The sequence below is a fragment of the Salmo trutta genome, unplaced genomic scaffold, assembly GCF_901001165.1.
Source record: "Salmo trutta unplaced genomic scaffold, fSalTru1.1, whole genome shotgun sequence".
Lineage (NCBI taxonomy): Eukaryota > Metazoa > Chordata > Actinopteri > Salmoniformes > Salmonidae > Salmo > Salmo trutta.
In genome coordinates this window covers 154,984-177,212 of record NW_021822608.1, presented here as the reverse complement: position 1 = coordinate 177,212, position 22,229 = coordinate 154,984, and the positions used below count along the sequence as shown (strand labels likewise).

Sequence of the window (22,229 nt, the reverse complement as noted above, 5' to 3'; positions counted from 1 at the left end):
CCCCCCCCCCCCACAAAGAGAAGAGATGATACTGTTCACTAAAGCCCCCCCCCCCCCACAAAGAGAAGAGATGGTACTGTTCACTAAAGCCCCCCCCCCCCCACAAAGAGAAGAGATGGTACTGTTCACTAAAGCCCCCCCCCCCCCCACAAAGAGAAGAGATGGTACTGTTCACTAAAGCCCCCCCCCCCCCCCCCCCACAAAGAGAAGAGATGATACTGTTCACTAAAGCCCCCCCCCCACAAAGAGAAGAGATGATACTGTTCACTAAAGCCCCCCCCAGAGGAGAGAGGACATAGAGATGGTACTGTTCACTAAAGCCCCCCCCCCCCCACAAAGAGAAGAGATGATACTGTTCACTAAAGCCCCCCCCCCCCCACAAAGAGAAGAGATGATACTGTTCACTAAAGCCCCCCCCCACAAAGAGAAGAGATGATACTGTTCACTAAAGACCCCCCCACAAAGAGAAGAGATGATACTGTTCACTAAAGCCCCCCCCCCACAAAGAGATGATACTGTTCACTAAAGCCCCCCCCCACAAAGAGATGATACTGTTCACTAAAGCCCCCCCCCCCACAAAGAGAAGAGATGATACTGTTCACTAAAGCCCCCCCCACAAAGAGAAGAGATGATACTGTTCACTAAAGCCCCCCCCACAAAGAGAGATGATACTGTTCACTAAAGCCCCCCCACAAAGAGAGATGATACTGTTCACTAAAGCCCCCCCCCCCACAAAGAGAAGAGATGATACTGTTCACTAAAGCCCCCCCACAAAGAGAAGAGATGATACTGTTCACTAAAGCCCCCCCCCACAAAGAGAAGAGATGATACTGTTCACTAAAGCCCCCCCCCCACAAAGAGAAGAGATGATACTGTTCACTAAAGCCCCCCCCCCCACAAAGAGAAGAGATGATACTGTTCACTAAAGCCCCCCCCACAAAGAGAAGAGATGATACTGTTCACTAAAGCCCCCCCCACAAAGAGAGATGATACTGTTCACTAAAGCCCCCCCCACAAAGAGAAGAGATGATACTGTTCACTAAAGCCCCCCCACAAAGAGAAGAGATGATACTGTTCACTAAAGCCCCCCCACAAAGAGAAGAGATGATACTGTTCACTAAAGCCCCCCCCCCACAAAGAGAAGAGATGATACTGTTCACTAAAGCCCCCCCCACAAAGAGAAGAGATGATACTGTTCACTAAAGCCCCCCCACAAAGAGAAGAGATGATACTGTTCACTAAAGCCCCCCCCCACAAAGAGAAGAGATGATACTGTTCACTAAAGCCCCCCCACAAAGAGAAGAGATGATACTGTTCACTAAAGCCCCCCCCACAAAGAGAAGAGATGATACTGTTCACTAAAGCCCCCCCCCACAAAGAGAGGAGATGATACTGTTCACTAAAGCCCCCCCCAGAGGAGAGAGGACATAGAGATGATACTGTTCACTAAAGCCCCCCCCAGAGGAGAGAGGACATAGAGATGATACTGTTCACTAAAGCCCCCCCCAGAGGAGAGAGGACATAGAGATGGTACTGGTCAGTGGTTTCCTCTTTCTTTACCAAACAGGAAATCAAATGAATGTAGAGGCGGGGCCTCCCTCTCATATCAAAGAAAAACAACTCAGCCTTGCATGTCCTCCGCTTTCCTTTGGCCTTGCTAAATGTGGAAGCAGGGGTGGGCTGCTGTGGAGATGGATGGAGAGGTCCTTAAATAGAGATGTTTCATCGTCATGTCTGGAGGGACGTGTGTGTGTGTGTGTGTGTGTGTGTGTGTGTGTGTGTGTGTCCGTGGCCTGTGGGAAAGAGGGCGGGGGCTGGGACCACAAAGAGTCGTAGAAGCTGAGGGTTCTGGGGCCTGGAGGACCACAGAGGAGGAGCAGCTGACTGTGACCCCAGCAGGAGGAGGTTGAAGAGGGACTCTTTTCACACTGGTTCCTCCCCCTTCTTGATCTCCAGTCTTTCTCCTATCGCCCTCCGTTCCTCCACTCTGGTTCCCTCGGTCTCCTCCTGTCTGGTTTCCCCCCGGGGCTCCATTCTAAGTCCCATTCCTCCTCCAGGGGTCTGAATAAATCCCTCTTTGCAGGAGATAGCGAAACCACTCTACTCTCGGACCGGAAAATCTGATGAAGATAAATGAGGTTGAGAAGACTCCGGCCAACGCACAGCAGATACGCACAGCAGATACGCACAGCAGATACACACACAGCAGATACACACACAGCAGATACACACACAGCAGATACACACACAGCAGATACACACACAGCAGATACACACACAGCAGATACACACACAGCAGATACACACACAGCAGATACACACACAGCAGATACGCACAGCAGATACGCACAGCAGATACACACACACAGCAGATACACACACACAGCAGATACACACACACAGCAGATACACACACACAGCAGATACACACACACAGCAGATACACACACACAGCAGATACATACACACAGCAGATACACACAGCAGATACACACACACACAGCAGATACGCACAGCAGATACACACACACAGCAGATACGCACAGCAGATACGCACAGCAGATACGCACAGCAGATACACACACACAGTAGATACACACACACACACACACACACAGCAGATACACACACAGCAGATACACACACAGCAGATACACACACACAGCAGATACGCACAGCAGATACGCACAGCAGATACGCACAGCAGATACACACAGCAGATACACACAGCAGATACACACATGGAGAGAGAGCTGCTCTTCAGCATTACTGTAGTAAATGAACACAAACAGGCTTCATTAGTAATAAGATAAACAACTACGTATCATGTTTTTTAAAACTAAAACGTGTTCATAATTTACTTCATTGTCCCCATAGGAAAATGTGTTTTTACGGTCAATTTATATACACTACCAGTCAAAAGTTTGGACACACCTACTCATTCGAGGGTTTTTATTTTATTTTTACAGTTTTCTACATTGTAGAATAATAGTGAAGACATCAAAACTATGCAATAACACACATAGTTGAGAGGATGCCAAGAATGTGCAAAGCTGTCAAGGCAAAGAGTAGCTACTTTGAAGAATCTGGAAGAAATATATATATTTTGATTTGTTTAATCAAAATGTATTCCAGATTCTTCAAAGTAGCTACTCTTTGCCTTGACAGCTTTGCACATTCTTGGCATCCTCTCAACTATGTGAGTTATTGCATAGTTTTGATGTCTTCACTATTATTCTACAATGTAGAAAATGGTAAAAAGAGAGGGTCACACAGAGTGATTCTGGGTAGTCTGAAACAAATCGACTTTGAAACTAAAGTATTCACCTCACACACATGGTTATGGGCTGAAAGAAGAAGTCACCTGTATCATGTCAGATATAGAGTTGAAATGTATTACATTTTGAGTTTGCATCCCAATATTACACTTAATGTACATCACAGAAGACTGAAATATAAAAAAATATATATATATATAAAAAAAAAAGAAATTATAAAAAATATGAATGACATTCTCGGTAGTCTAGAGGACAATTTTGTCATTTCATTGCAGGAAAAGGGTTTTAAAAGGCATGTTTCCTGTTTGTCAGCTTGAAGGACACCATCTTGAAATGTGTCAGTTGGAAGGGAATAGAATGTTTTAACTCTGTTGCACCATCCTGGAGTTCCACCTGTGAACGCCCAGTCAGAAGCTTCCTTCAGAACAGTGATGGCCGATTTCAACCGCAAAGACAATATGGGTGTATGTTTTTGATCCAGCCCAGCAGTAACACACCTGATTCAGATTATTGGCTTATCCTAGTCTTTTAATTAAAGGGATATTTCAGGATTTTGTCATTGAGGCCCTTTATCTACTTTCCCCAGAGTCAGATGAACTTGTGGATAAAATTTGTCTCAGCGTGTAGTTTGAAGGAAGTTGCTAACTAGTGCAGTTGCTAACTAGTGCAGTTGCTAACTAGTGCAGTTGCTAACTAGTGCTAGTGCAGTTGCTAGCTAGCTTTAGTTAGCGTTTGCTTGCGAAACTACATTAAGTTCTTTAATACTGGAAATCGACGAGTTCATCTGACTTTTCCCTTTAAGACTGATTAGTTTAATCAGGTCAGGTGTGTTACTGCTTGGTTGGGACAAAAGCCTGCACCCACACCACGACACCTGCAGATAGAAATGGTTGACCCCTACTTTAGTAAGATGGAATGGACTTGTGAGAAAATGGAGGGTGTGGACTTGTGAGAAAATGGAGGGTGTGGATTTGTGAGAAAATGGAGGGTGTGGACTTGCAATAAGTGGTAATAAGACTTATTGTAAATAGACGTGACTCTGAGGAGTCTGCTGCTAGAAGACTTAAAGGCCCTAAGATAGCTAACGGCACAATGACTCAGACTGAGAGGCCCCAAGACAGCTAATGGTGGTGGAGGTAGTAGACTGAGAGGCCCCAAGACAGCTAGTGGTGGAGGTAGTAGACTGAGAGGCCCCAAGACAGCTAGTGGTGGTGGTGGTAGACTGAGATGCCCCAAGACAGCTAGTGGTGGTGGTAGACTGAGATGCCCCAAGACAGCTAGTGGTGGTAGTAGTAGACTGAGATGCCCCAAGACAGCTAGTGGTGGTGGTAGACTGAGATGCCCCAAGACAGCTAGTGGTGGTAGTAGTAGACTGAGATGCCCCAAGACAGCTAGTGGTGGTGGTGGTAGACTGAGAGGCCCCAAGACAGCTAGTGGTGGTAGTAGTAGACTGAGATGCCCCAAGACAGCTAGTGGTGGTGGTGGTGGTGGTGGTAGTAGACTGAGATGCCCCAAGACAGCTAATGGTGGTGGAGGTAGTAGACTGAGATGCCCCAAGACAGCTAGTGGTGGAGGTAGTAGACTGAGAGGCCCCAAGACAGCTAGTGGTGGTGGTGGTAGACTGAGATGCCCCAAGACAGCAAGTGGTGGTGGTAGACTGAGATGCCCCAAGACAGCTAGTGGTGGTAGTAGTAGACTGAGATGTCCCAAGACAGCTAGTGGTGGTGGTGGTAGACTGAGATGCCCCAAGACAGCTAGTGGTGGTGGTAGACTGAGATGCCCCAAGACAGCTAGTGGTGGTAGTAGTAGATTGAGATGTCCCAAGACAGCTAGTGGTGGTGGTAGTAGACTGAGAGGCCCCAAGACAGCTAGTGGTGGTGGTGGTGGTGGTGGTGGTGGTAGTAGACTGAGATGCCCCAAGACAGCAAGTGGTGGTGGTAGACTGAGATGCCCCAAGACAGCTAGTGGTGGTAGTAGTAGACTGAGATGCCCCAAGACAGCTAGTGGTGGTGGTGGTAGACTGAGATGCCCCAAGACAGCTAGTGGTGGTGGTAGACTGAGATGCCCCAAGACAGCTAGTGGTGGTAGTAGTAGATTGAGATGTCCCAAGACAGCTAGTGGTGGTGGTGGTAGACTGAGAGGCCCCAAGACAGCTTGTGGTGGTGGTGGTGGTGGTGGTGGTAGTAGTAGACTGAGAGGCCCCAAGACAGCTTGTGGTGGTGGTGGTGGTAGACTGAGAGGCCCCAAGACAGCTAGTGGTGGTAGTAGTAGACTGAGAGGCCCCAAGACAGCTAGTGGTGGTGGTGGTAGACTGAGAGGCCCCAAGACAGCTAGTGGTGGTGGTAGTAGTAGACTGAGATGCCCCAAGACAGCTAGTGGTGGTGGTGGTAGACTGAGAGGCCCCAAGACAGCTTGTGGTGGTGGTAGTAGTAGACTGAGATGCCCCAAGACAGCTTGTGGTGGTGGTGGTAGACTGAGAGGCCCCAAGACAGCTTGTGGTGGTGGTAGTAGTAGACTGAGAGGCCCCAAGACAGCTAGTGGTGGAAGAAGGGTCGTACTCTACAGATGTTGTAGAGAATGAACCTGAAGTAGGGAGTCGCTGTTTTGATGTTTGCAGAGGTTGACTGGCTGTTGTCCAGGGTCACGCCAAGGTTCTTTACACTCTGGGAGGGGGACACCGTGGAGTTGTCAACCGGGATGGAGAGGTCTTGGAGCGGGCAGGCCTTCCCCGGGAGGAAGAGCAGCTCCGTCTTGTTGAGCTTGAGGTAGTGGGCCGACGTCCAAGCTGAGATGTCTGCCAGGTACGCGGAGATGCGTGTCGCCACCTGGGTGTCGGAAGGAGAAGAGTAGCTGAGTGTCATCCGCATAGCAGTGATAGGAGAGATCATGTGAGGATATGAGGGAGCAGAGCGACTTGGTTTATAGAGAGAAGAGGAGAGGGCCTAGAACTAAACCCTAAACCTAGAACAAATGGCACCCTATTTCTCTTTTATAGTGCACTATTTTGTTTTTTACTAGATCCCTATCAAAAGTAGTGCACTATATGGGGAATAGGGTGCTATTTGGGACGCATAACGCCAGTAGACACAGCTAGCACACTGTGACCGATGGCTTCTTTTTCCACTTCCATCTTAAATTATGTGGCTTCACGTCTGGCTGAGGGAAAAACACGGCTGTTAGAACAAGCTGTTAGCAAGGACTGTTGTGAATATTCTCTCTCTCAGTAGTAGTATTTCTATTTTTACTCTCTCAACTTTGCAACTTTATGAGGCGAGTCGGCGCTGCTTGGTTTGATTTCTGATGGTTTTATGAGGAGCGTGGCTGTGCCAGAGGTGGTTCTGAACCCTGATGTTAGAGCCACCCTAGGGCTGTCAACAGTTTAGGGGAGGGGTGGTTAGCCACCCTAGGGCTGTCAACAGTTTAGGGGAGGGGTGGTTAGAGCCACCCTAGGGCTGTCAACAGTTTAGGGGAGGGGTGGTTAGAGCCACCCTAGGGCTGTCAACAGTTTAGGGGAGGGTGGTTAGAGCCACCCTAGGGCTGTCAACAGTTTAGGGGAGGGGTGGTTAGAGCCACCCTAGGGCTGTCAACAGTTTAGGGGAGGGGTGGTTAGAGCCACCCTAGGGCTGTCAACAGTTTAGGGGAGGGGTGGTTAGAGCCACCCTAGGGCTGTCAACAGTTTAGGGGAGGGGTGGTTAGAGCCACCCTAGGGCTGTCAACAGTTTAGGGGAGGGGTGGTTAGAGCCACCCTAGGGCTGTCAACAGTTTAGGGGAGGGGTGGTTAGAGCCACCCTAGGGCTGTCAACAGTTTAGGGGAGGGGTGGTTATAGCCACCCTAGGGCTGTCAACAGTTTAGGGGAGGGGTGGTTATAGCCACCCTAGGGCTGTCAACAGTTTAGGGGAGGGGTGGTTAGAGCCACCCTAGGGCTGTCAACAGTTTAGGGGAGGGGTGGTTAGCCACCCTAGAGCTGTCAACAGTTTAGGGGAGGGGTGGTTAGCCACCCTAGAGCTGTCAACAGTTTAGGGGAGGGGTGGTTAGCCACCCTTGGGCTGTCAACAGTTTAGGGGAGGGGTGGTTAGAGCCACCCTAGGGCTGTCAACAGTTTAGGGGAGGGGTGGTTAGAGCCACCCTAGGGCTGTCAACAGTTTAGGGGAGGGGTGGTTAGCCACCCTAGGGCTGTCAACAGTTTAGGGGAGGGTGGTTAGCCACCCTAGGGCTGTCAACAGTTTAGGGGAGGGTGGTTAGCCACCCTAGAGCTGTCAACAGTTTAGGGGAGGGGTGGTTAGAGCCACCCTAGGGCTGTCAACAGTTTAGGGGAGGGGTGGTTAGCCACCCTAGGGCTGTCAACAGTTTAGGGGAGGGGTGGTTAGCCACCCTAGGGCTGTCAACAGTTTAGGGGAGGGGTGGTTAGAGCCACCCTAGGGCTGTCAACAGTTTAGGGGAGGGGTGGTTATAGCCACCCTAGGGCTGTCAACAGTTTAGGGGAGGGGTGGTTATAGCCACCCTAGGGCTGTCAACAGTTTAGGGGAGGGGTGGTTAGAGCCACCCTAGGGCTGTCAACAGTTTAGGGGAGGGGTGGTTAGCCACCCTAGAGCTGTCAACAGTTTAGGGGAGGGGTGGTTAGCCACCCTAGAGCTGTCAACAGTTTAGGGGAGGGGTGGTTAGCCACCCTTGGGCTGTCAACAGTTTAGGGGAGGGGTGGTTAGAGCCACCCTAGGGCTGTCAACAGTTTAGGGGAGGGGTGGTTAGAGCCACCCTAGGGCTGTCAACAGTTTAGGGGAGGGGTGGTTAGCCACCCTAGGGCTGTCAACAGTTTAGGGGAGGGTGGTTAGCCACCCTAGGGCTGTCAACAGTTTAGGGGAGGGTGGTTAGCCACCCTAGAGCTGTCAACAGTTTAGGGGAGGGGTGGTTAGAGCCACCCTAGGGCTGTCAACAGTTTAGGGGAGGGGTGGTTAGCCACCCTAGGGCTGTCAACAGTTTAGGGGAGGGGTGGTTAGCCACCCTAGGGCTGTCAACAGTTTAGGGGAGGGGTGGAGGGCATGCTTCTGTTTCTAGAGTCCACTGTTGTACACCTGCCAGCTGCACTACAAAAACATACATTTATTAACTAACAGCACTGTGCACATATCTGACAGGGCCAGCATTACTCCTATCTGACAGGGCCAGCATTACTCCTATCTGACAGGGCCAACATTACTGCTGCTGCTATCTGACTGGGCCAGCACTACTGCTGCTGCTATCTGACAGGGCCAGCATTACTCCTGCTGCTATCTGACAGGGCCAGCATTACTCCTGCTGCTATCTGACTGGGCCAGCATTACTCCTGCTGCTATCTGACAGGGCCAGCATTACTCCTGCTGCTATCTGACTGGGCCAGCATTACTCTTATCTGACAGGGCCAGCATTACTCCTATCTGACTGGGCCAGCACTACTGCTGCTGCTATCTGACAGGGCCAGCATTACTCCTATCTGACAGGGCCAGCACTTCTGCTGCTGCTATCTGACTGGGCCAGCACTAAACCCCCCTCATCCATCCCCTCCAGGCTTCACTGTAAATAGACTTCCACATCCCAGCATGGATCAGTAGTCAGTCCCCAGGAGCAGCCTTAAGGTTCGTCCCAAATAGCACCCTATCCACTATGTAGGGCACTACTGACCAGGACCCTGGGCTCTACTCTAAAGTAGTGCCCTGTAGAGGGAATAGGATGCTATTTTGGATGCAATACTACTGTAGCTCCCTCCTCTAAGCTGAATGGACATGGTTAAGCGATACCAGATGACACACACACACCAGATGAGGGGGCCTTTCCTCTCATTTCCCCCCAGCTGGGATGTAGCAGAGCGATGTCACGGCGATGTCACAGTGCCTCTACTTCACCTGGGGGCATACAGGACATGTTCTGCTGCTCTGAGGGGTACACACACACACACACACACACACACACACACACACACACACACACACACACACACACACACACACTCATTAATTTTCTCTCTGACTGTCCATTCAGAAGACTAGGCCTCAGGGCTAGCCGTGCTCCACTGTTGTAGCCTGAATAGAATGGAGCATTCTAGAATACCACAGTGCTCAGTGGACTGAGACACAATGGAACTACAATGTGCTGGAGCTTAGGGATGGAACCATCTGAATTCCGTTGGCTCTCCTGATTCTAGTTCTAGAAGCTCTGGAGTTCTGGCCAATGTTTTCTATTTGTGACAATCATTACTAACGGGAGTTAACCTTTCTGTGTGTTGATCTTTGGACCAGTAGGTGATCTACTTTCCTTCTCCTCGGCAGATTGAGTAGAAATGAAAGAAATGAATCGTGCTCCTTTCTTCAAATGTTATTCAGCCTCTTCAAAACAGGTGACACTGCCCCCAAACTGACATGTTTGGCACAGAATCATTTGGGACTTGGCGAACGAAACCCTCTAAAACGATGATGACTCGGCTTCAATCACACATGCAGTACTTCCAGTAATGGTGTTCCATCCACAATGTTTTAGCAAATCAAGAACAACTTGTATCGTGGCATTTTAACCTTGATCCAATGCCTCACCTGAGACCTAACCAAACTATTCACATCTCAGCTGTCTTCTAATGAGTTTCTCTTGGCTCTCATCATGCATGTTACACTATTATATCACAGTCCAGTATACCCTGTTTCTCTGTTTATGAAGTTTGCCCCATCTATCTTGAGGGCTTGAACAGTTGAAATATGTTGTCAGGAATGAGGCTCTGTCACAGTTCTAACTACAGTTGACTCTCTGAGGCTCCTTAAACTGTCTATTGCACTAATGATGGTTTACTGCATCTATGGCAATTATGCTAATGATATAGAACAAACTGCACCCTATGATTGGAACTGTACTCTGTCTCTCTTTTCTGGTGTAAAACGTGTGGGCTTGGCAGAGATGGATGGTTCTAGACCGATCTGGAGGGAGGGTTCTAGACCTATCTGGAGGGAGGGTTCTAGACCTATCTGGAAGGAGGGTTCTAGACCGATCTGGAGGGAGGGTTCTAGACCGATCTGGAGGGAGGGTTCTAGACCAATCTTATTAAGTGTAACGGCTGTCTGTAAGAGGGAACCAAGGTGCAGCAGAGGATGTGCTCATCATTAGAATTTTAATTCAAATAAACAAGAGAACACTACAAAATGAACAAAACAACAGCAAACAGTCCTGTTAGGAAAATACTCAAACAGAAACAATTACCCACAAAACCCAAAGGAAAAACATGCTCCTTATGTGTGACTCCCAATCAGCAGCAACGAGCTTCAGCTGTGCCTGATTGGGAGCCACACACACGGCCCAAAACAAAGAAATACCAAAACATAGAAAAAGGAACATAGAACGCCCACCCAATGTAACACCCTGGCCTAACCAAAATAAAGAACAAAAAAACCCTCTCTATGGCCAGGGTGTTACAGTACCCCCCCCCAAAGGTGCGGACTCCGGCCGCAAAACCTGACTCTGAAGGGGAGGGTCCGGGTGGGCCTTCTTACGGCGGCGGCTCAGGTGCGGGACGTGGCCTCTGCTCCACCCTTGACGTCGCCCTCTTAGGTGGCGCACCTGGCCGCGCCGAAGGTCTGGTGGGCGACGCTGACTGCGCCCGGCTGGCGGGCGGCGATGGTTGCGCCCGGCTGGCGGGCGACCCTTGTTGCGCCCGGCTGGCGGCCGGCGATGGTTGCGCCCGGCTGGCGGGCGACCCTGGCTGCGCCCGGCTGGCGGCGATGGTTGCGTCCGGCTGGCGGGCGACCCTGGCTGCTCCGACGGCACTGACCCAGGATTCACCAGGCTGTCGAGACATGACAGAGGCCTGGCCCTAGGCGTAGGCACAGGACTCACCGGGCTGGCGGGCGTCCCTGGCCACTCTGGCAGTTCAGGGCAGTCTGGCCACTCCGGCAGTTCAGGGCAGTCTGGCCACTCCGGCAGTTCAGCGCAGTCTGGCCACTCCGGCAGTTCAGCGCAGTCTGGCCACTCCGGCAGTTCAGCGCAGTCTGGCCACTCCGGCAGTTCAGCGCAGTCTGGCCTCTCTGGCGACTGTTGACTGGCGGGCAGCTCTGACGACTGTTGACTGGCGGGCAGCTCTGACGACTGTTGACTGGCGGGCAGCTCTGACGACTGTTGACTGGCGGGAAGCTCTGACGACTGTTGACTGGCGGGAAGCTCTGACGACTGTTGACTGGCGGGCAGCTCTGACGACTGTTGACTGGCGGGCAGCTCTGACGACTGTTGACTGGCGGGAAGCTCTGACGACTGTTGACTGGCGGGAAGCTCTGACGACTGTTGACTGGCGGGCAGCTCTGGCGACTGTTGACTGGCGGGCAGCTCTGACTGCTCTGGACAGGTGAGACCCACTGGAGGCCTAGTCCTGGGAGGTGGCACAGGACGGACCCGGATGGGGAGACCCACTGGAGGCCTAGTCCTGGGAGGTGGCACAGGATGGACCAGGATGGGGAGACCCACTGGAGGCCTGGTCCTGGGAGGTGGCACAGGATGGACCAGGATGGGGAGACCCACTGGAGGCCTGGTCCGAGGAGGAGGCACAGGATAAACCGGGCTGTGGGGGAGCACTGGAGTTCTGGTACAGACACTCTTTACCCACACTCCAGGCTGAATGCCCACTTTGGCCCGGCACAGGCGGAGAGCAGGCATTGGGCGAACTGGACCCTCCCAGCGCTCTGGAGACACAGTGCGCAACGCCGGCGCAGGATAACCTGGACCGAGGAGGCGCACTGGAGACCAGACGCGCTGAGCTGGCACCATCCGCCCTGGCTCGATGCCTGCACTCGCATGGCACTTGCGGGGGGCTGGTATGTAGCGCACCGGGCTTTGAACGCGCACTGGGGACACCGTGCGCTCCACAGCATAACACGGTGTCTTACCAGTACCACGCTGCTTCCGGTAAGCACGGGGAGTTGGCCAGTTCGTCCAGTAATTCCTCCCATCTCCAGGAATCCTGAACGATCCTCTCCATCTTCTCCAAAGTCCATGAGTCCTTCTCCTGGTGCCTCTTCTTCCTCTGCTGCTTGGTCCGTTTTTGGTGGGTGATTCTGTAACGTTCGGCGTCTGGTGACGAGGAAGCGGACCAAAACGCAGCTGGGAGCGAATACATGTTTATTCAACACACTAGAATTAAACATGTACACAAAATCAAGGAAAAACTGCCAATACGTTACGTGCTCAAATAACGAGACAACAACCCACAAACATCGTGGGGGGAAAGGAACTTAAATGTGATTCCCAATCAGACTTCACAAGCGACAGCTGTCTGATTGGAAATCACCCCCAGCCCAACATAGAAATAAACCTCAAAGAAAGGCTATAACAAAACATAGAAAATAAACCATAGAAATACCACACCCTGACCAAAATAGCAGAGTTCCCCTGGTCAGGGCGTGACATTAAGCTGTGTGTTTCTTAAAGAAAGTGACGACCAGTCTGAGTGGTGAGGTGTACTAGTCTGGTTAGTATGACTGTAGTGGTGGCGTACTAGTCTGGTTAGTATGGCTGGGGTGGTGAGGTGGTTCTAGTCTGGTTAGTATGACTGGGGTGGTGAGGTGGTACTAGTCTGGTTAGTATGGCTGTGGTGGTGAGGTGGTACTAGTCTGGTTAGTATGACTGGGGTGGTGAGGTGGTACTAGTCTGGTTAGTATGGCTGGGGTGGTGGCGTACTAGTCTGGTTAGTATTGCTGGGGTGGTGAGGTGGTACTAGTCTGGTTAGTATGACTGGGGTGGTGAGGTGGTACTAGTCTGGTTAGTATGGCTGGGGTGGTGAGGTGGTACTAGTCTGGTTAGTATGGCTGGGGTGGTGAGGTGGTACTTGTCTGGTTAGTATGGCTGGGGTGGTGAGGTGGTACTAGTCTGGTTAGTATGGCTGGGGTGGTGAGGTGGTACTAGTCTGGTTAGTATGGCTGAGGTGGTGAGGTGGTACTAGTCTGGTTAGTATGGCTGAGGTGGTGAGGTGGTACTAGTCTGGTTAGTATGGCTGGGGTGGTGAGGTGGTACTAGTCTGGTTAGTATGACTGGGGTGGTGAGGTGGTACTAGTCTGGTTAGTATGGCTGGGGTGGTGAGGTGGTACTAGTCTGGTTAGTATGAATGGGGTGGTGAGGTGGTACTAGTCTGGTTAGTATAACTGGGGTGGTGAGGTGGTACTAGTCTGGTTAGTATGACTGGGGTGGTGAGGTAGTACTAGTCTGTAGAGGATTAGTTTAGCTGGTTGGTTAACAGCAGGACCACATTAACCATGTAGAGGATTAGTTTAGCTGGTTGGTTAACAGCAGGACCACATTAACCATGTAGAGGATTAGTTTAGCTGGTTGGTTAACAGCAGGACCACATTAACCATGTAGAGGGTTAGTTTAGCTGGTTGGTTAACAGCAGGACCACATTAACCATGTAGAGGATTAGTTTAGCTGGTTGGATAACAGCAGGACCACATTAACCATGTAGAGGATTAGTTTAGCTGGTTGGTTAACAGCAGGACCACATTAACCATGTAGAGGATTAGTTTAGCTGGTTGGTTAACAGCAGGATCACATTAACCATGTAGAGGATTAGTTTAGCTGGTTGGTTAACAGCAGGACCACATTAACCATGAATATGATTAGTTTAGCTGGTTGGTTAACAGCAGGACCACATTAACCATGTAGAGGATTAGTTCAGCTGGTTGGTTAACAGCAGGACCACATTAACCATGTAGAGGATTAGTTTAGCTGGTTGGTTAACAGCAGGACCACATTAACCATGTAGAGGATTAGTTTAGCTGGTTGGTTAACAGCAGGACCACATTAACCATGTAGAGGATTAGTTTAGCTGGTTGGTAAACAGCGGGACCACATTAACCATGTAGAGGATTAGTTTAGCTGGTTGGTTAACAGCGGGATCACATTAACCATTTAGAGGATTAGTTTAGCTGGTTGGTTAACAGCGGGACCACATTAACCATGTAGAGGATTAGTTTAGCTGGTTGGTTAACAGCGGGATCACATTAACCATGTAGAGGATTAGTTTAGCTGGTTGGTTAACAGCGGGACCACATTAACCATGTAGAGGATTAGTTTAGCTGGTTGGTTAACAGCGGGACCACATTAACCATGTAGAGGATTAGTTTAGCTGGTTGGTTAACAGCGGGACCACATTAACCATGTAGAGGATTAGTTTAGCTGGTTGGTTAACAGCGGGACCACATTAACCATGTAGAGGATTAGTTTAGCTGGTTGGTTAACAGCGGGACCACATTAACCATGTAGAGGATTAGTTTAGCTGGTTGGTTAACAGCGGGACCACATTAACCATGTAGAGGATTAGTTTAGCTGGTTGGTTAACAGCGGGACCACATTAACCATGTAGAGGATTAGTTTAGCCGGTTGGTTAACAGCGGGACCACATTAACCATGTAGAGGATTAGTTTAGCCGGTTGGTTAACAGCGGGACCACATTAACCATGTAGAGGATTAGTTTAGCCGGTTGGTTAACAGCGGGACCACATTAACCATGTAGAGGATTAGTTTAGCCGGTTGGTTAACAGCGGGACCACATTAACCATGTAGAGGATTAGTTTAGCCGGTTGGTTAACAGCGGGACCACATTAACCATGTAGAGGATTAGTTTAGCCGGTTGGTTAACAGCGGGACCACATTAACCATGTAGAGGGTTAGTTTAGCCGGTTGGTTAACAGCGGGACCACATTAACCATGTAGAGGGTTAGTTTAGCCGGTTGGTTAACAGCGGGACCACATTAACCATGTAGAGGGTTAGTTTAGCCGGTTGGTTAACAGCGGGACCACATTAACCATGTAGAGGGTTAGTTTAGCCGGTTGGTTAACAGCGGGACCACATTAACCATGTAGAGGGTTAGTTTAGCCGGTTGGTTAACAGCGGGACCACATTAACCATGTAGAGGGTTAGTTTAGCCGGTTGGTTAACAGCGGGACCACATTAACCATGTAGAGGGTTAGTTTAGCCGGTTGGTTAACAGCGGACCCACATTAACCATGTAGAGGGTTAGTTTAGCCGGTTGGTTAACAGCGGGACCACATTAACCATGTAGAGGGTTAGTTTAGCCGGTTGGTTAACAGCGGGACCACATTAACCATGTAGAGGGTTAGTTTAGCCGGTTGGTTAACAGCGGGACCACATTAACCATGTAGAGGGTTAGTTTAGCCGGTTGGTTAACAGCGGGACCACATTAACCATGTAGAGGATTAGTTTAGCCGGTTGGTTAACAGCGGGACCACATTAACCATGTAGAGGATTAGTTTAGCCGGTTGGTTAACAGCGGGACCACATTAACCATGTAGAGGATTAGTTTAGCCGGTTGGTTAACAGCGGGACCACATTAACCATGTAGAGGATTAGTTTAGCCGGTTGGTTAACAGCGGGACCACATTAACCATGTAGAGGATTAGTTTAGCCGGTTGGTTAACAGCGGGACCACATTAACCATGTAGAGGATTAGTTTAGCCGGTTGGTTAACAGCGGGACCACATTAACCATGTAGAGGATTAGTTTAGCTGGTTGGTTAACAGCAGGACCACATTAACCATGTAGAGGATTAGTTTAGCTGGTTGGTTAACAGCAGGACCACATTAACCATGTAGAGGGTTAGTTTAGCTGGTTGGTTAACAGCAGGACCACATTAACCATGTAGGGGATTAGTTTAGCTGTTTGCTTAGTAAGTAGCAGATCTTTCGAGAGGGCAGATTTGATCAATCTCAGACTAAATGGAAATACGTGCTGGTCTTAAGGCCAACAAGGATTAGTCATGCTAAGATTCAATCCGAGGGACGGAGGGAGGGGCGGATGGTGGGAGGGACGGAGGGAGGGAGGGGCGGATGGTGGGAGGGATGGATGGTGGGGTCTCAAGGGTTTATAAGAGCCTACATTTCTCAGACAGTTGAATGGGGGGTTCACCAGTAGTGTGTGTGGGGAGGGGGGGTAGTGTGTCTAGGGTTCGTTGACTACATTTTCTGAGACAGCATAAAGTATACCAGTATCTAACACACTGTTGTAACCATTAAATTAAGAATTAGAATACTAGAACCTTATGACAGAATTAAAGGTCAGATTGTCTACGTTCATGGTCTGTTTACATATATTTTATAGACTAATTATACAGACAATTGGTATAAAACCTCTATAAAATGTATTTATAATTTATATGACAATATTTTAGGTTGACTATAATTCTATTATAGAATTTCCGATATCGCATGCCTTTTATTTTCTTCCCGTTCTGGAACTTTGAGGGTTTATGACATGGCCCTCTAGTATGTTAATAGGATCTCTATGGTTGTAACTGCATCAATGCATCTCTTTTTAGGTGGTGGGCAGAGTTCTCCTGCTCCAGCTGATCGATCACCTGACCCGTGGTTACCTTAGCGACCCGCTGGTGACCCGCCTCCTGAACAGCACCCGCGTCCACATCCTGGTTTCCATGAACCCAGACGGCTTCGAGTCCTCCAGCAGAGACTGCATGTACTCCCAGGGGAGGTGAGATAGTGAGGGACATCATGGGTTGTGTCTTACAGTCACTGTGGCTGGAGGAACATCATGGGTTGTGTCTTACAGTCACCGTGGCTGGAGGAACATCATGGGTTGTGTCTTAGTCACCGTGGCTGGAGGAACATCATGGGTTGTGTCTTACAGTCACCGTGGCTGGAGGAACATCATGGGTTGTGTCTTAGTCACCGTGGCTGGAGGAACATCATGGGTTGTGTCTTACGGTCACCGTGGCTGGAGGAACATCATGGGTTGTGTCTTAGTCACCGTGGCTGGAGGAACATCATGGGTTGTGTCTTACAGTCACCGTGGCTGGAGGAACATCATGGGTTGTGTCTTACAGTCACCGTGGCTGGAGGAACATCATGGGTTGTGTCTTAGTCACCGTGGCTGGAGGAACATCATGGGTTGTGTCTTACAGTCACCGTGGCTGGAGGAACATCATGGGTTGTGTCTTACAGTCACCGTGGCTGGAGGAACATCATGGGTTGTGTCTTAGTCACCGTGGCTGGAGGAACATCATGGGTTGTGTCTTACAGTCACCGTGGCTGGAGGAACATCATGGGTTGTGTCTTAGTCACCGTGGCTGGAGGAACATCATGGGTTGTGTCTTACAGTCACCGTGGCTGGAGGAACATCAAGGGTTGTGTCTTAGTCACCGTGGCTGGAGGAACATCATGGGTTGTGTCTTACAGTCACCGTGGCTGGAGGAACATCATGGGTTGTGTCTTAGTCACCGTGGCTGGAGGAACATCATGGGATGTGTCTTACAGTCACCGTGGCTGGAGGAACATCATGGGTTGTGTCTTAGTCACCGTGGCTGGAGGAACATCAAGGGTTGTGTCTTACAGTCACCGTGGCTGGAGGAACATCAAGGGTTGTGTCTTAGTCACCGTGGCTGGAGGAACATCATGGGTTGTGTCTTAGTCACCGTGGCTGGAGGAACATCATGGGTTGTGTCTTACAGTCACCGTGGCTGGAGGAACATCATGGGTTGTGTCTTAGTCACCGTGGCTGGAGGAACATCATGGGTTGTGTCTTAGTCACCGTGGCTGGAGGAACATCATGGGTTGTGTCTTACAGTCACCGTGGCTGGAGGAACATCATGGGTTGTGTCTTAGTCACCGTGGCTGGAGGAACATCATGGGTTGTGTCTTACGGTCACCGTGGCTGGAGGAACATCATGGGTTGTGTCTTAAAGTCAATAAGATCAATCTGTCCCTTCTGACGCTGTACAGTAACTTCAAAATCAACTCACAGCCTTGGTCCAGTCTGACTTGTGTTGTTGTAGAACTTTCCAATGTGTTTTGGTGTGAGTGAGTAGTTGATCTGACCATCCTACTATGTGATGCCACTAACCTTTCCAGACAAAGTGCCTCAGTGTCTGTTTCAGAGTATCATGTTGATCTCCTAGATGGTCAGTCAGCATCTATAGCTCTGTCCATGGATTTAACAGTGGTTACATTTTTCCAGACCCATCCCACAGCTGTTTACCTAAGCAAGTGGCGGGGTGGACACTGTTGTTTTCAAATCTCAGATTGCCCCTTTAAATGTAGTTCTACTGTGTCTGAGTAGAGTTGTGGCAGTGAGACTTAAGAGGATTATTGGCTGGATGGATGGAGTGGCTGGCTGGATGGTGTGGCTGGCTGGCTGGATGGAGTGGCTGGCTGGATGGAGTGGCTGGCTGGATGGAGTGGCTGGCTGGATGGAGTGGCTGGCTGGATGGAGTGGCTGGCTGGCTGGCTGGATGGAGTGGCTGGATGGAGTGGCTGGCTGGATGGAGTGGCTGGCTGGATGGAGTGGCTGGCTGGATGGAGTGGCTGGCTGGCTGGCTGGCTGGATGGATGGAGTGGCTGGATGTAGTGCCTGGCTGGCTGGCTGGCTGGATGGAGTGGCTGGCTGGCTGGCTGGCTGGCTGGAGTGGCTGGCTGGCTGGAGTGGCTGGCTGGCTGGCTGGCTGGATGGATGGATGGATGGAGTGGCTGGCTGGATGGAGTGGCTGGCTGGATGGATGGAGTGGCTGGCTGGATGGATGGAGTGGCTGGCTGGCTGGCTGGAGTGGCTGGATGGAGTGGCTGGCTGGCTGGATGGATGGATGGAGTGGCTGGCTGGCTGGCTGGCTGGATGGATGGAGTGGCTGGCTGGCTGGATGGATAAGTGGATGGATGCAGGTCTGGCTTGTTGTGTTGCTCAGTAGACCAGAACATAACAGCTGTAGGATGGTTCAGGGTGTAAACAGCAGAATGGTTACTGAGACCCCAGTGAGTCATCAGCTGTAGGATGGTTCAGGGTGTAAACAACAGAATGGTTACTGAGACCCCAGTGAGTCATCAGCTGTAGGATGGTTCAGGATGTAAACAGCAGAATGGTTACTGAGACCCCAGTGAGTCATCAGCTGTAGGATGGTTCAGGATGTAAACAGCAGAATGGTTACTGAGACCCCAGTGAGTCATCGGCTGTAGGATGGTTCAGGGTGTAAACAGCAGAATGGTTACTGAGACCCCAGTGAGTCATCAGCTGTAGGATGGTTCAGGGTGTAAACAGCAGAATGGTTACTGAGACCCCAGTGAGTCATCAGCTAAGGCAGTGTAAGTGTACATCCCAAATGGTCCCTGGGTAAAAGTGCTACATAGGGAATAGGGTTCCGTTGGCCCGCTACATAGGGAATGGGGTTCCGTTGGCCCGCTACATAGGGAATGGGGTTCCGTTGGCCCGCTACATGGGGAATGGGGTTCCGTTGGCCCGCTACATGTGGAATGGGGTTCCGTTGGCCCGCTACATGGGGAATGGGGTTCCGTTGGCCCGCTACATGGGGAATGGGGTTCCGTTGGCCCGCTACATGGGGAATGGGGTTCCGTTGGCCCGCTACATGGGGAATGGGGTTCCGTTGGCCCGCTACATGGGGAATGGGGTTCCGTTGGCCCGCTACATGGGGAATGGGGTTCCATTGGCCCGCTACATAGGGAATAGGGTTCCGTTGTCCCGCTACATGGGGAATAGGGTTCCGTTGTCCCGCTACATAGGGAATGGGGTTCCGTTGTCCCGCTACATAGGGAATGGGGTTCCGTTGGCCCGCTACATAGGGAATGGGGTTCCGTTGGCCCGCTACATGGGGAATGGGGTTCCATTGGCCCGCTACATGGGGAATGGGGTTCCATTGGCCCGCTACATAGGGAATGGGGTTCCATTGGCCCGCTACATAGGGAATGGGGTTCCGTTGACCCGCTACATAGGGAATATGGTTCCGTTTGGGAGGGAGGCAGTGACAGTCACATCCATTAACAGATCCTGGAGTTTTATCTGAGATGTTTGTAGACACAACACCTCTACAGCGCTCACCCACAACACTCTGATGTGGGCGAGTGGCAGGAAGCCACGGCCTGAAAACAGACTCTCTCTCGCTCTGTCTCTCTTCTCTCTGACACACACACTCACACACACTCTCTTTCACTCACACACACTTGCATTTACACACACGCATACACAGATCCCATTCACTGGCAGTGGATTCCCCCCGGATGGGACAGGACACACACACACACACACACACACACACACACACACACACACACAGACACAGATCCCATTCACTGGCAGTGGATTCCCCCCCGGATGGGACAGGACACACACACACACACACACACACACACACACACACAGATCCCAGTCCCTGGCAGTGGATTCCTCCCCCCCCCCGGATGGGACAGGACACACACACACACACAGATCCCATTCCCTGGCAGTGGATCCCCCCCCCCCCCCCCCCCGGATGGGACAGGACACACACACACCCAGCCCCAAACAGTGACACACTCACATCGACTCACACAGATGTTATTCCCATTCCATGGAAGTGGATTCCTCCCCGGATGGGACAGGACACTGACACCCACACACTCTGACACAGTCATCCCAGCCCCAAACAGTGGAAAAAACTCTCCCCTACTCGTCACCATAACTTTAAACAGGGAATGGTTCTTAGAACAACAGAGACGTCTCCTGGCCGGGGAACAAAATATTATTAAGCAACAATACAATAACGCAACAAGTTGGGTTTCCAAAGTTTTAGTGACTGGAAGAGATGACAGCAACGACTTCCTGGAACTAAATGACTCCATGTTTTTGTTGTAATATGATAGATCAGTGGTCACCAGTTTAACTGAAACCACTGGCATTGAACACAACCTGTTTGGTGGTGGTAAATATCTGTCTGCACTGACCTGTTTGGTGGTAAATATCTGTCTGCACTGACCTGTTTGGTGGTAAAGATCCGTCTGCACTGACCTGTTTGGTGGTGGTAAATATCTGTCTGCACTGACCTGTTTGGTGGTGGTAAATATCTGTCTGCACTGACCTGTTTGGTGGTAGATTTAATATCTGTCTGCACTGACCTGTTTGGTGGAAAATGTAATATCTGTCTGCACTGACCTGTTTGGTGGTAGATCTAATATCTGTCTGCACTGACCTGTTTGGTGGTAGATCTGACATCTGTCTGCACTGACCTGTTTGGTGGTAGATCTGACATCTGTCTGCACTGACCTGTTTGGTGGTTATTTAGAAGACCCAATAGAAGTGAACCATTTGTACATTTCACTCTGCCTGTACCCGGCACTTTGCTGTCACTCATGTTTACCGTAAATACAGAGGCAGTAACACAGCCTCACAACCACAATACTGGCCTTCAGTCTTTTATTTGACTGGCTGGAAACAGGAAGACTTCCTGAAGTCTCCAATTAGCCAGAGATGGGCCTGGAATGTTCTGGTTTAGGTCCAAAATGGCACCCTATTCCCTATGGACCCTGGTCAAAAGTAGTATACTACATAGGGAATAGGGTGGCGTTTTGGGACGTAGGTCCGGTCTTGACTCCATCTCTGTAATTAGCATTGTTCAACTGGAGAGTCTTTGGAGTGCAGCCTCATAGGAGGAAATGGGACCATTTCTGAACTTCTCCTTTAGCCTACACACACACACACACACACACACAAACACACACACACACACACACACACACACACACACACACACACACACACACACACACACACGGGCCTCTTGATGAGGTTGTGGTTCTTGGAAGTGGCAGGAAGTCCCTAGGAATAGATTGTTTCAAGAGACTCTACACATACCCACACTGGCATGCATATAGATCTAAGCAATAAGGCACGAGAGGGTGTGGTATGAAGCTGGTTGAGAGAATGTAAATCACCTTTGTGATTGGAGGATAGCTATGAGGGTTATCGAATCAGGATCAAATCCTTTGATCTCCTCCCAGCTCATTAATGATATAATGTTCCTATTTAAAGATGGCAAATGACAGGAGTGGAATGTTAGTTAAATATACTGGTACCCAGACTATCACATCCCCTCTTCCTTACTGACATCCTGGACGCAGCTCTGGGCCTGCTCGTGGCCTGGACGCAGCTCCGGGCCTGCTCGTGGCCT

General features: G+C 50.4%; 1 protein-coding gene across 1 annotated transcript in view; it reads left to right on the top strand.

Annotated features, from left to right (window-relative positions):
* Positions 1–22,229, top strand: part of LOC115182933 (carboxypeptidase M) — a 77,353-nt gene that overhangs the window by 27,169 nt on the left and 27,955 nt on the right. The window contains exon 4 of the mRNA XM_029744280.1: positions 16,608–16,777. Within this exon, the coding sequence (XP_029600140.1) occupies positions 16,608–16,777 (170 nt within the window). The remainder of the gene's footprint in view (positions 1–16,607; positions 16,778–22,229) is intronic.